At 36.2% G+C, this 14725-nt stretch overlaps 1 protein-coding gene across 3 annotated transcripts in view; it reads left to right on the top strand.

Moving 5' to 3' along the window:
• Scfd1 (sec1 family domain containing 1) overlaps positions 1 to 14430 on the top strand; it is a 106497-nt gene extending 92067 nt beyond the window's left edge. Inside the window, exons 21-26 of one of the 3 annotated variants that reach the window (XR_001175709.1) lie at positions 1075 to 1127; positions 4031 to 4064; positions 5180 to 5245; positions 5772 to 5836; positions 9182 to 9250; positions 14224 to 14244. Coding sequence is in view for 2 of the 3 variants with exons in the window: in XM_013033464.1 (XP_012888918.1) it covers positions 1075 to 1127; positions 4031 to 4064; positions 5180 to 5245; positions 9182 to 9250; positions 14224 to 14247 (246 nt within the window). In the remaining variant the exon portion in view is untranslated. Of the gene's footprint in view, positions 1 to 1074; positions 1128 to 4030; positions 4065 to 5179; positions 5246 to 5771; positions 5837 to 9181; positions 9251 to 14223 lie in introns of all 3 variants that reach the window. The other 2 variants (XM_013033464.1, XM_013033463.1) reach the window with 2 other exon arrangements.
• Positions 14431 to 14725: the final 295 nt, after the last annotated feature.

The raw sequence follows: 14725 nt of genomic DNA, 5'->3' as shown, positions 1-14725 counted from the left end.
TCCTCATACAGTCATACAGTAGAGAAGTACTTACTAACTCATTTTGTTTCAAAAGTTGCCCATTTAGCCTGTTACACACAATTTCTGAAGCTTGAAAATAGATTGTATTTAACTCATTAGTTAGTAAAATCTAGACTCAGATTGAGACTTTTTAGTTTTTATTTATCCTAAGTGCTAACACATTATTTATAGTAGATATGTAGTGTTACATAAATTTTTAGAACTCTAAATTCTGAAATCTACCTCCAAAAGTTTCAGAACATTTGAATCTTTGTTAGATATGCTGTATATTCAATAAAGTCCCAGGCACATAAAGATAAAATTCTAACCAGGCACCAGAGGCTCAGACTTATAATCAGGTACTAATAATTAGCAACTAGGTAACTGAGATCTGAGAATCTAGATTCAATGCCAACCCACAGACAAACCCAAGACACTTATCTCCAATAACTAGCAAAATGCTAGCCTTGAGCACAAAAGCCAAGTAAGACCTTGAAGCCTGGAAGTTCAAACCCCATTTCTGGTATCAAAACTTAAAAAAAAAATTCTAAAGACAAACGTACTTTGATATATTAACTATTTTAAGCTTATAAGACAGATACGTTTTTGAGAAGAATGGTAGTTCAAAACTGGAGTTCTGCCAGGCGCTGGTGACTCACGCCTGTAATCCTAGCTACTCAGGAGGCTGAGATCTGAGGATAGCGGTTCAAAGCCAGCCCGGGCAGGAGAGACTGTGAGACTCCTATCTCCAATAAACCACCAGAAAACCGGAAGTGGCGCTGTAGCTCAAGTGGTAGAGCGCTCGCCTTGAGCTGAAGAGCTGAGGGACAGCGCCCAGGCCCAGTGTTCAAGCCCCACGACCGACCAAAAAAAAAAACTGGAGTTCTAGCTAAGTGTGTTAACCTTATTTACATAACCTTCATCTCAATTTGCCCATCTGAAAGCAGGGATAATAATAGTTTCTCTCAGAGTGGGAATTATATGAGTAATTTCATACAAAGCACATAAAATAGAGTGTATTGTGCCTGTAATCTTCTGAACAGAAATTCCAAAGTTGTTGTTGTTGTTTAATAGGAAACTGATGACTACAGATATTTTGATCCCAAAATGCTGCGAGGAAATGACAGGTAAGCAATTTTATCTTAATATGTTTTACTGTGGGGTTCCTTCCAAGAGTTGGAGATGTTTGGTTTGGTTTGGCAGGGAGGGGATAGTGGCTTCAACTTAAAGCCTTGTACTTTTGCCTAGCTTTTTTGCTCACATCTGGTCCTCTACCACTTAAGCCCACACTTTTTTTTTTTTTTTTTGCCTGTCCTGTGGCTTGAACTAAGGGCCTGGGCACTGTCTCTGAGCTGCTTTTGCTAAAAGCTAGTACTTTACCATTTAAGCTACAGCGCCATTTACAGTTTTTTCTGTTTATGTTGTACTGAGGAATCAAACCCAGGGTTTCATGCATGCTGAACCAGCACTCTACTACTAAGCCATATTCCTAGCCCCAAGCCCACACTTTTAATATGCCATTTTGGTATTTAATTGGAGAAAAGTCTCAAGAACTTCTCTGCTTGGGTGACTTCATCCTCAGATCTCAGCCTGCTGAGCCACTATAAGTATAGACATGAACCAAAGGCTCCCAGCTTCATATTGTTTTATATAGAGAAGCACTGCACTGGGCATGATGGTACATGCCTATAATTCCAGCTACCCAAGAGATGAAAATAGGATATTGAGTTCAAAGCCAGCACTGGCCTTGAATGTTAAGGAGACCCTGGTCTTCAGCTTGGCTTAAGAAGTAGAAGAATTGCCTGTCATGTAAAAGCCCTGGGTTAATCCCTAATATCATAAAACTAAGCTATTATTATAAATTCAGACCATGAGATATATTCTAATCTCATTATGCAGAGATAATCATGACTAATTATACATAGTATTTTGTTGATTTCTCCCTCCCAAATATATACACACAAATATAGTCTATCAAAGTGATGATAAACCAAGTGTGTGAGAAGGAAATTAATTTTTCTAACAAATATGTTTATGGTACCAAAATGAAAAGAAAGCAACTTTATTGTGGATTTTTGAAAAATTTTGTGGAGGTTTTAAAATTGCTCTACAAAATTCAAGTCATTGGGAACCATTATTATTAAAACACTACCATTTCTGTTTAGACATGGGATGGTAAATTATTCTTTATTATGAGTACTATAAGATTTAATTCATGATGATATGAAAATAGCCTATAAAGTAAGAGAATAATTATGTCTGGCACTGAAACTTGTTAGCTGGTTTCATGCCTGTGCCTGATATCTGAGATCTTTAGAACTTTCTATCTTTGACATCTCCAGAGCTTTCATATCTGCATAAGGGAGTCAGGATATATAATATAGTCACTGGATTATTAAGTTGTTTAGTAATTTAAAGTGTTTACTCTCCCTTCTGAATTTACTAGAACAATAGTGTATAAGAAGCATCTTTAGCAAGAAAGGATTTGAGTAGATTATAGAAAGGATGAGTGACCAGTAGGCAGAGGGACTTCTACTGTGAATGATAAAAACATTAAAATTAGAGAATGATGGTCATAACACGGTCAGTACACTAAAATCCACTAGTTATACATTTCAAAATAGTGGACCTTTAGCTCTTCCATACTGACAGTTTTCTGGCTGACATTTTTTTTTATATTCCTTGTATTTAGCTAACAAGTAGCTATGTTTTGCTTGGTAGAAACCAAGAAATGTTTAATCATGAATATAACATTCAATAATAAGGAGTAATATTAGCATTGGTAAGACAATTAACTTTCATGTTTAACAGAACCTTCTCCTGAGCTGTCCCATCACAAGTATCCATTATTAATAGCTAGTAAGACTGTCTCATCTCATTTCTGTCTCACCTCTCCTTATCCATATCTCCACTCTGAGAGGAACTTAAGTACTTAGGAGGCAGTTCAAAGAGACTTCTGAGACCCAGATAAATATTCTGGAGAAGGGGCTAGAGATGAGGAACAATGACAGCTGAGTTCAGCTGCTGAACAATTGAGAGAGGCTATAATAGCTTTTTCCTCTTAGTTGAGATTTCCAAAACTTACTATAGAATCACTGGTCAGCCTATTTAACACTCAAATACAAATCTGAAAAATGTCTTTATTAAAGATCTCCTGGAAGCCAATGGCCCACACACCTGCATTCCTAGCTATTCAGGAGGCTGAGATCTGAGGATCATGGTTCAAAGCTAGCCCAGGCAGGAAAGTCCAAGAGGTTCTATCTCCAATTAACTAGCAACATAGCAACAGAAGTGATGCTGTGGCTCAAAGTAATAGAGCACCCACCTTGGGCAAAAAAGAGCTTAGGGACAATGCCCATGCCCTGAGTTCAAGCCCATAACTGACAAAAAAAAAAAATCTCCTAGGCCAGTAGCTCATGCCTGTAATCTTAGCTACTTCGTAGCTTGAAGCAAGCTACAAAGAAAAGTCCATGAGACTCTTAGTATCTCCAGGTACCAGTTAACTAAAAAGCCTGGAGCTGTGGCTCAAATGGTAGAGCAACCTCCTTGAAACCCTAGTATTGGCACAAAATAAACTTATAATAAAGAAATTACAAGTTAGAGCAAAATACAGATCCTTCCTCCTATTTTCTGTTTGTTCTTCCTGAGTTATTCTCACCATAAATATATTTAGTTTTTTGCCAAACAAATTCCCACACAGTAGCTACGGTGCCTAGTTTGGCTCTGGAGCCCCATGAAAACCTACTTCATCTGCATCCATACTTTTACCCCTCCTTATGGGAGCTCTATCTTCTAGAACTTTATTTCAAAGTTAAGAAGTTGTTACATTCCCTTTTAAGTATTGAGAATTTCACCTCTTGTGGCTCTTCCCTCTAAAAAATTAAAGAACCCAGTGCCCTCCTAAGTACGTGAAGGAGGTAGAATTATAACTACCTATGTTTAACAGTACTCAGAAATATACATGTGTCCTATATCCATTTTACATATATTAAAAGCCATGATCAATCAGTACCATTTTTCTTTGTTTCAGCTCGGTTCCTAGGAACAAAAATCCATTCCAAGAGGTAAGTTTCTTATAAAAACTTTCTGCTCTTAGAAGAGATAAAGTTATCAAATAGCCTTGAGGAACATATTTGTTATAAACAATGGCTTTTTTTTTTTTACAATTTTGATAAACCTATGTATACCCTGGTTTTTTTTCTCAAAAACTATTTTTTTTCACTTTATACAGCTGTTTGTACTTTTTAAGTTTAAAAATGACTTAACAGCCAGGCACCAGTGGCTCACACCTCTAATCCTAACTACTCAAGAGGCTGAGATCTGAAGATAGATGAAGTTTGAAGTCAGTATGAGCAAGAAAGTCCAACAGACTTTTATCTCCAATTAAGTGGAGCTTTTGCTCAAGTGGTAGAGCATTAGCATTGAGCACAAAAGCTCAGGGACAGTACCCAGGCCCTGAATTCAAGTCACCACCACCCCTCCAAAAAAAAAAAAAACTAGGCATAGTAGCACATGCCTATAATCTTAACTACTGGGAAAGCATATATGGGGAGTTCAAAGCCATCCCAAAAGAAAAAGTTGAAGACCCCATCTCAACAAATAAGGTGGTACATATTGGTAATCTTACCTCTAAGAGGCTATAAGGTATAAGGAAAACCATCTGAGGCTTGACTCGAGGCAAAAATATAAAACCTTTTGTAAAAAAAAAAAACACTAAAGCACAAAAAGAACTAGAGGTGTGGCTCAAGTGGTAGAGTACCTGCATAGCAAGCACAAGGCCAAAAGTTCAATCTTCAGTGCCACCAAAAGAAAAAAAAAATGAAAGAAAACCTCTGAAGTCTCAGGTTGCAATGAGAATTTTATATGTGCCAAGCTCTAACATGGGAGTTCCAAACATTTGGGACACTATGACTGTTTTCATTTGAAATACGTGCTAAGTTTTCCAAATTTTCCTGCCTAATAGTAGTACCCTTTGAAGAAAGTTCTGTAACTGGATGAAACTGTTTTCTTCAAATTTGTTCCTGAAAAAAAAATCTATCTTTTACTATTAAAGTTTATCAATGTAACCTTTGGCTAGCTAGTACTTTTACCTCAATTCCTGCATAGTTTCCACATTAAAAACCATGTTGCTTAAATGTTACAACAGTGTTTTAAATATTTCTTTCAACTTACCTTTTAGGCAATTGTTTTTGTGGTAGGAGGAGGCAACTACATAGAATACCAGAATCTTGTTGACTACATAAAGGTATGCTTTTGCCTTACTCTCATCCTTTGATGGCTTTTGTCCCCAGAACACTAGCATTCTCTGGTGACTATCCTGACCTTTACAATGCTACTTTTCTAAGAAGTGGTTTTAAAATCCTGTACATAAAGAAGGCAGGAAGGCATGCACCTGTATTCCTCGCTTCTTGGGAGGCTAAGGTAGGAGGATCACTTGAGCTCAGTAATTCAGGACAGGGCTGAACAACATAGCAAGACCCCTTCTCTTATAAAGTCCTACATATAGATAGAAAGTTAAATGCTGACTCCCTTGTCATATAAGGCTTTAATAAAAGTAGAGGAAAGATAAACATGGTCAACAGTCACAGAATTCTAAAAGTAGGAAGTATAACTCACTGGATTGCTCTCAATTGCATAGACTATGCTTCAGCTTTGGATTGTGATCTACTCATACATATGTGAGGTATCACAATGTCAAAAAGGCCCTATTCTTGTGAAATATAGGGGGTTTTTGGTTTGTTTGTTTTTTTACTATTTTTTCTGTCCCATAGTAAAAATTAGACTGCTGCAGAAACCAAGATCATACCGTCTCCATAAACAGTGCTGACAAGCTAAGGTAAACTGCCTCCTGCTAGGTCAACTCTAGTACAGGATTATTATATTGACAGAGTACTTTCATTCAGGTTTGTCTGAAGGTTAGCAGCATGACTGGTTCTAAGTGTGATCCTACTCCTACTGCTTTAAATGTTATTAACCACCTGTAAAACATGCTGAAAGGTTGATACTTATAAAATAGAAAAATGAGGTTAAACATTAGAATATTATTTATGGAAAGGAACAGCTTATGGAGAGGGAACAGCTTACACTAAGCAAAAGGAAAGAAATGTACATATCACCCAATGTGAAAGAAATAGGTATATTGTTAAAGCTCAGAGAATTCACAAACATTGTAGACCATGATAATGACAATATGCCTTGTGAAGGTTAAAATGTGTTTGTGACTTTAAGTATCACTATCACTATCTCACAATACTGTGAAATTTATTAATCTCAATTAAAAAATTATTTTAAAAAGAATATTATCTATGTATTGCCTGAATATAAGTGTAATCTAAAACATTTTGGTTTGTCAGATAGTTCTATGAAAACCTGTTTTTATCATGCCCAAGCTTGACAGCTTTTAACTCTCTTTACAACAGAAAGTTGACTTGTGTGAAAGAAATTAAGTTGATTTAGTATAATAACGACTGCTTTTACATAAATTTAGTTCTATCTATGGTCAGTAACTTCTATCAAAACATATGAAATTGAATTTATCCCTTATAACTGCTTACTCATACCATATTGTCGTAGGATTTGTTCAAATTTGTCTTTCCAGTAATGCCATTATTGTATCAAACTACAATTGCATTACAGTTTAGGTTAAGATCATTGCTAAGTCTGTTAGATTTGTAGCAGTATTTCCTAGGAAAAATCAGTTTTTGCTTGTATGCCAAAATGTTTCACTTAATATGGAGAAAACTGCATCCTCCATTTGAAAAATTACAACTTACTCAAAAGCAGCCTGTACAGATTTTTCATTCCTCAGTTTGACTTTCTCTCCTTTGCCAAGACCTGTTTGTGATTATTACAATCCTGGTAGATATGAAATGGTATCTAACTATGGTTTTCCTTTGCATTTCCCAAGCATATTGGGTTATTGGCCATTTGTAAATCATGTTTTGAGAAATATCTATCCAGATTTTTGTCCATTTTTAATTGGCTTTATTTTTTCTCTTTTCAGTTTAGAATAAGAGTCATCAGTGCCCCTGCCATTATTCATAATTTAACTGTGTTACAACAGTAGAGTAGCTTGCAAACTAATTTATCCAGACATTTAATAATGCTAATATTGATGGCCAGTTGTATTAAGAATTTGACTTAAGGGCTGGAAGGTGGCTTAGTGGTAGAGCACTTGCCTGCATGCCTGAGGCCCTGGGTTCGATTCATCAGCACCACATAAGCAAAAAGAAAAAAGCCGGAAGTGGCGCTGTGGCTCAAGTGGTAGTGCTAGCCTTGAGCTGAAGAGCTGAGGGACAGCACCCAGGCCCAGAGTTCAGGCCCCACGACCGGACCCCAAAAAACAAAAAAAGAATTTGACTTAAAACCACAACAGATCTTATACCAAGTGAATGGATTTAGAAAAACTGTTTCATTAATAAATGTGTTGGTATACTTCATCAAATTCAACAGGGTCAGGAGGAGAAAGGATCTCAGGACAGTAGTACATGACTGAAACAAGTTTACAAGAGCATTTCATGAGACACAATGTTTAAAATTATACATGGTTTGTATTTTGATGTTCTTTTCTGTTGTATAAATGACATAAGAGTGCTGATGAAGATCAGGAAACATGGTGCTGACATTTGGCCACACTTGAATGAAACAAATCTTATCTGTGCTAGGGTCTGAGTGATCAGAGGCAACCTGCACTACCTTGCCAGCACTGTTTATTAACTAGAAAACGTTGAAAGAGTTCCTTCACAACTGGTTTCTTCTGTTGAACCTGGCATGTAGCCTGATTGACCAAGTGGTCAAGAGAGATAATTGGGTCAAAGACCTCTCTATCAACAAACTGGAGCTCCACTTAGTTTGTCTAAAGTGATCTTAACAGTTCATCATTAAAAATGTGTCCTGTACTGCTGAGACTGAGCTCCAAAAGTGTGGGACTCCTCTAACGTTACCTTATGCTCGCTTTTCTCTCTATCATAACCTCATATAGCACAGAGAAATTGTCCATGTGCCTTGATGAATTGTCAAATTACCTAATGGGATACAATTTTGGATTTTACAGAAGAATTCTTAATTTACCTCGAAATTCACACTACACATAAGAATTTCAGCGTAGGGCTGGGAAGGTGGCTCAGTGGTAGAGTGCTTGCCTTGCATGCTTGAGGCCCTGGGTTCGATTCCTCAGCACCACATAAGCAAAAAAGAAAAAGCCGGACGTGGCGCTGTGACTCAAGTGGTAGAGCGCTAGCCTTGAGCTGAAAAGCTGAGAGACAGTGCCCAGGCCCAGAGTTCAGGCCCCACGACCGGACCCAAAAACAAAAACAAAAAAAAGAAGAATTTCAGCGTAAAAAGACTTATCTGACCAGGCATAGTGGTACATGATACATGGTACATGCCTGTAATCCCAGCACTCAAAGCCAACAAGGCAAGAAGACCAAGAGTTGGAGGAACCTTAGCTACATAATAAGACCTTGTCTCCAAAAACAAAGATTTAACCTGAATTATCTAGTGAAGAAGTCATGACTATTTGTATTACAGTATTCTTACAAAAGCAGAAATAAAATTCATATCAGTATATAAATACTGTGTCACAAAGTGAGACTGAAATAACAATCCATACTGCCTGATTACATCCTACCTTCAGCCTAACAAAACAAAGATTATTTTCTTCAGCATAGCTCCTACATTGAAAGTATGTTGCTTTAAGATTGTATACGTAGTTGTCCTTTGAGATCTGGTAATCATAGGATTCTTTGTTTTAGTTCAGTAAGAAAAGTATTCTTGGGGCTGGGAAGAAGGCTCAGTGGTAGAGCGCATGCCTTGCATGCCAGAGGCCCTGGGTTCGATTCCTCAGCACCACATAAGCAAAAAGAAAAAAAGCCAGAAGTGGCGCTGTGGCTCAAGTGGTAGAGTGCTAGTCTTGAGCTGAAGAGCTGAGGGACAGCGCCCAGGCCCAGAGTTCAGGCCCCTGACCAGACCCAAAAAAACAAACAAAAAAAAGAGTATTCTTACGCCCATCTCATTCTTTATTTTTATTTCAAGATACCATGTATACACTAAAATCCACTCCCACAAAGACCTTAAGAATAACCAAAAAAAGGTCCTTTCAGGCTAATACCTTTTCATGGATACATTAAAAATATTTGTTATTGTTCATTTGCTTCTCAATTTGCTTTCTGATGTTTTATAGGGGAAGCAAGGCAAGCACATCTTATATGGATGCAGTGAACTTTTCAATGCTACACAGTTCATAAAACAGGTAAAGTACACCTATTCATAATATATATAAGATCTTATACTATATATTTATTTATTTATTTTTATAGCTTTTCTTTCCCTTAACATACCCTAAGGTTGATAACTAACCTTTTGAGAGAGAAAGAGAAACATTTATTCATCTGAACAAAAGCCAAATAGCTAGAAGAATTTTCCATGGGCAACTATAAGAAAAATTCTGATAGGAAACTTTTTGTGTGTGCCAAGTTTTGATGAAAAGATAAATTCACGAAGTTTAAAATCACAATAGGGTACTAATTTAGGCAGAATTGGAATTCAGCATTTCAGTTGTCTGACATTGCCAACTATATAATGTACTGACCCTGAGAGATTCACTTTGTTTGTCAGTAGTATGTAATCAGGTGAGAACAGAGTTATAAATGATAATAGCTATTAACAATAGTAACATTGTTCTTTTTGCTGACTTGCTTCGATTATTCAGAGTCTTTTATGCTTCCATATGAATTTTAGGTTTGATTTTTCTGTTTCTGTAAATGTCATTGGAATTTTGATTAGAATGACATTGAATCTACAGATTACTAAGTCTACCAGTCTATGAGTGCAGGTGGTATTTGCATCTTCTATTATCTTCTGTTTCTATAGTAGAGGTCTTTCCTTCACCACCTCAGTTGTTTATCCTAGCATTTGTGTTCCTGATTATTTTCTCATTATATCCATTATTAGTATACAGGAAAGGTACTGACTTGGGGGTATACATTTTATATCCTGTTACTTTGCTAGCAGTCTTATCAGATCTAAGAAATTTCTGGTGTAGTCTTTTTTTTAGCCTTTTAAATATAGGTTGTCATCCACAAAAAGGAATATTTTTATTTCTTCCTTTCCTATATGTATCCTTTTGTTTCTCTTGTCTCATTGCTCCAGCTAGGAATTTAAGTGCTATATTGAAGAATGGAAGAGAGGACACTTTTGTCTCATTCTTGATTTTAGAGAAAGTGGCTTCAGTGTTATCTATAGGTTTGTCGCATATAGCTCTGTCATGCATGCCCCTTCTTTTCCTAATTTTTTCAGGGCATTTTACTTTTTTAATGAAGGGATGTTGATTTTTGTCCAGTGCTTTTTCTGAATCTATTGAAATGATTATATGTGATTTTTTTATTACTGGTTTTTATTCCAATTATTTACTATATTTATTCAGAAATGAAACAAACTTGATCATGATGTATAGTCCTTTTAATGTGTTCTTAAATTCAGTTTGTATGTATGTTATTGAGGATTTTTGTATCATTTATCAAGGGAATTGGTCAATTGTTTTTTTGTTGTTTTTGTGTCCTTATCTAGTTTTAGTATCAGAATAATACTACTACTGGCTTAGAAACCAGTAGTAGTAGTAGTAATAGTAGTAGTAGTACTGGAAGTGTTCCTTTTCTATTTTATGGTATAGTTTGAGGTACCTTGGTGTTAGTTCTTTATCGATAGAATATAATTTGGCAATGAATTTACCCATTCAAAGGCTCTTCTTTGTTGAGAGAGTCTTCATTGCTCAATACCGATAATACCTGTTCATATTTCTCTTGGTTCACTTTTGTTAAAATATGTATTAAATCTGTTTCCTTTTAGATTCATTCCAATAGACTGGAATAAGTTTGTATATTTTTCTGCCCTTATCATTATAACTTTTAATACAGGTACTCATAGCTGTGAACTTCCCTCTTGATTCCTTTTCGGTATCCTACAGGTTACATTTTGTTTTCATTTGCTTGTAGGAATTTCTTCAGTGACATACTGGCAATGCAAAAGTGAATTTTATTTAATCTCCGTGCTTGTGTAGTCTCTATAGTTGCTCTTGCTATCTAATTTTATTCCATTGTAATCTGATAAGATACAAGAAACTCTTAGTTTTCTTGTATATTGTCTTGCTTTATAGCCTAAAGTATTATGTATTTTGGAGAAAGTGTTAACACTCCATTCTCACCAAAAGACACCTAAGAATTAAATGAAGTAACTCCCTGTGTTCTGACTACAATGGAATTAAACTAGAACTACAAAGGTACTATGAAAAATGCTCAAACACAAAACACTGTTGAACAGCAGTTGGGTCACTCGAAAACTAAAGGGACGCCGGGCACCAGTGACTCACGCCTGTAATCCTAGCTACTCAGGAGACTGAGATCTGAGGATCATGGTTCAAAGCTAGCCCAGGTAGCAAAGTCTGTGAGAGTCTAATCGCCATAAACCACCAGAAAACCAAAGTGGTGCTGTTGGTCAAGTGGTAGAGCACTAAGCCATAAGCTGAAGAGCTGAGGGACAGTGCCCAGGCCCAGAGTTCAAGCCCCATGACCAACAAAAAAAAAAAAAAAGACTTAAAGGGAGAAATCAAAAAAGTGCCTGCAAACCGAAGAAAATGAAAGTACATCCTATGAGAGAGCTCTAAGGTCAAGCCAAAGCAGTGTTGAAAGGACAGTTCAGACTCTAAGCACCTACATAAATAGAACAGAAACTACTCAAGTAAATAACCTTAGGATACAATTAAAACTTACAGAAAATAGAAACTAACAACCCAAAACTACTAGATGGAGAAAGGTAATAAAAATCAATGAAACCAAAAGCTGCTTCTTTCAAAAAATTGGCAGACTCCTAGCTAATTTGACCAAAAGAGAAAAGATACAAAACGAAATCAGTGATGAGAAAAGAAACATTACAAAAATTATCAAGGAAATCCAAAAGATTTTATACAAAAGTGTTATTTTTGTTTGTTTTTGTCGGTCGTGGGGCCTGAACTCTGGGCCTGTGCACTGTCCCTCAGCTCTTCAGCTCAAGTGATAGAGCGCTAGCCTTGAGCCACAGCACCACTTCTGGCTTTTTCTGCCTATGTGTTGCTGAGGAATCCAATCCAAGTCTTCATGCATTCAAGGCACCCTACCACTGGGCCACCTTCCCAGACCCCAAAAGAATTATCTTAAAAACCTATACTGAGGCCAGACGCTGGTGGCTCAGGCCACTCAAGGATGTGATCTGAAGCTCATGGTTCAAAGCCAGCCCGGGCAAGAAAGTCCATGAGGTTATCTCCAATTAACTGAAAAAAACACACACAAGTAGAACTATGGCTCAAGTGCTAGCCTTGAGCACAATAGCTCAGGGAACAGTGCCCAGGCCCTATAGAACCTGTACACACATACACACACAAAAAAAAGTCAATAGATGCTTATGAACCACGAAGACATAGTCCACTTAAACAGACCCCTAACAAGCAGTGAGATTGAAGCAGTGATAGTCTCCCCACAAAGATTACCTGAAAAAAAAATGTAACATTTTTACAAGTAATAATGAGGTTTTTTAAATTTTCTTTTATATGAAAATGTATTTCACTTTTATTCTTAAGAATTGGCAGCTTTGTTTTATTCTCAATACTTTAAAGATATTTGTCTTCTGGCTACCAGTGTTTTTGAGAGGGAGTCAGTAATTGTTTCAGTTCATTAAATGTACTGTTTTTCAAGCTTGTGGTTTATGTTTTCAGTGCTTGGGATCAAGTCAGGCCCTCGCCAGTGGTAGGAAAGCACTCTACCATTGACCTACACCACCAGTCCTGTGTATTTATATTTTCACCAAATTTCAAATTTTTAGCCATTATGAATGTTTTATGCTAGTCTATTTCCTCTTTCAGGACTCCTTTTACATAGTCATTTGTCACATGATGCTTACAGATTATATCAGAGCTGAAAAGTCTCTAAGGCAACCCATTGCCTTAGATTTGTGGTTACCAGTTTATGAAGTAGATAGCACAAAGTTGTTTGCAATAATACTAATAATACATTTTAAAATTCAGTGTAGTTATCAATGTTCTGACCCTTCACATTCACAATGTGTAGATTAATAGAAATATTTAACCATTATGCTCCAGTTGCCCACAGTATTCAGTAAAGTTACATGTTGTATAGGTTTGTAGCCTTAATAGCTAAACCACTTAAGGTAATTTCATAATCATAATACCAAAGTGTGCTTAGCTAACAGTACATTTCTTAGAATATATCTTATATTTCTCTATATTCAGTTTTTATAAAGTCTTTCCTCATATTTCTTTTCTACATAAAACATGTTGTATTTACCAATTCTGGAATTTTCTTATCTGAGCATTCTTTACTGAAGGTAGTTGTTATTGACAACATTAACAACTCTTCCCCCTATAGTTACCACCCACGTTCTTTCCTCCAGAGGGTGAATCACATTGCCTGTTTCTTCTCAGATTCACTCACTTTCCATTGCATTCTCACTTTTATGAATGTTATTTTTGAGACTGAATTCCATTTCCCCAAACAGTATTACTGATTATTGGGTCACAGCTCACATCTCCTAGTCTCTCCTGTTCATTCTGGGGTTTTGTCATAGATGTAGGAGAAGTCTAAATTTAAGGTTTCTTCATTCTCTGGCTCCTTTCTAGGATTTCCATGTTCACTTTCTACTAGCCTTAGTTGCCCTAAACAAGAAAGATGGAAGTTTGCTACTGGAGTTCTAGCTGACCAATGTAACACCCACTACACTCTGCCTTCAGACTAAGAGCCACAGACCCAGCAAACCACCTAGTGCCCATCCCAATGCCAAGTGCTTCCCCTTCTCTAGAGTCTGCTGTCAATTACCACTCTCTTTGGGTAGTTGATTTTTTGCATTTTTGTTTAAAGTTTACAATTATTATATCTGGGGAAATTGATCCAATAGTTTAACAAGCATTCCATAATTGAAAGCTTTTACTTCTTTTAGAAAAAAGAAACTAGGGAATTTATGTCCACAGTAAAATTGCTACAAATATTAAACATGTGTGTGTTTGTAAACATTTAAAATGTGTCAGTTGTAAAATTAGAATTTATTATTATTCTACAAATGTAATGAATAAATAGGAAATCTAAATTGTTGAAGTTCCTAGGGTATTTACAAATGTATTTGAATGTTTACACTCATGATATACAAAAGAAAGCAATAATTTTATGTTTTGTTTTGTTTTAGCTATCCCAACTTGGGCAAAAGTAACACAGAAGAACCTTAATGTGATAATCATCTTGAAATATGGATCAATGTAAAAAGTCAAAAGAACTAGATATTTCCTTGTCCATAACAATCTAACAGTGAAATTCAGTTATTTGTTCATTTTTAAGAAATTCTATACTTAAGATAATGTATACTGATTTTAAAAATAAAGCATTTCAGAAATAACATTTGGTATTTTTACACCCTCCCCACCACCCTACCTTTTTTTTTTCCTTAGTCCAGGGCTGGCTCTTTTTTCGTTTTATTTATTTTATTATCTAAGTTTTATGCTTTTTTTTTATACTAATCTCCCCTTCCCCCCAACCTGGAATTACAGGCATGCACTAACTACAATGCCTTGCCCTGACTCTTATGTTTGACAAATGGGAAAGTACTTCTGGAAAGCCCTATGTGAACAAATTAAAGTATTAATAATTAATAGGTTATGATTGAAGCTGGTAAAAGTTTGTCTTCATATTCA

The sequence above is a fragment of the Dipodomys ordii genome, unplaced genomic scaffold, assembly GCF_000151885.1.
Source record: "Dipodomys ordii isolate 6190 unplaced genomic scaffold, Dord_2.0 Scaffold168, whole genome shotgun sequence".
Classification (NCBI taxonomy): Eukaryota; Metazoa; Chordata; class Mammalia; order Rodentia; family Heteromyidae; genus Dipodomys; species Dipodomys ordii.
The sequence above is the reverse complement of the archived record's forward strand: the minus strand, read 5'-3'. Positions and strand labels throughout refer to the sequence as shown.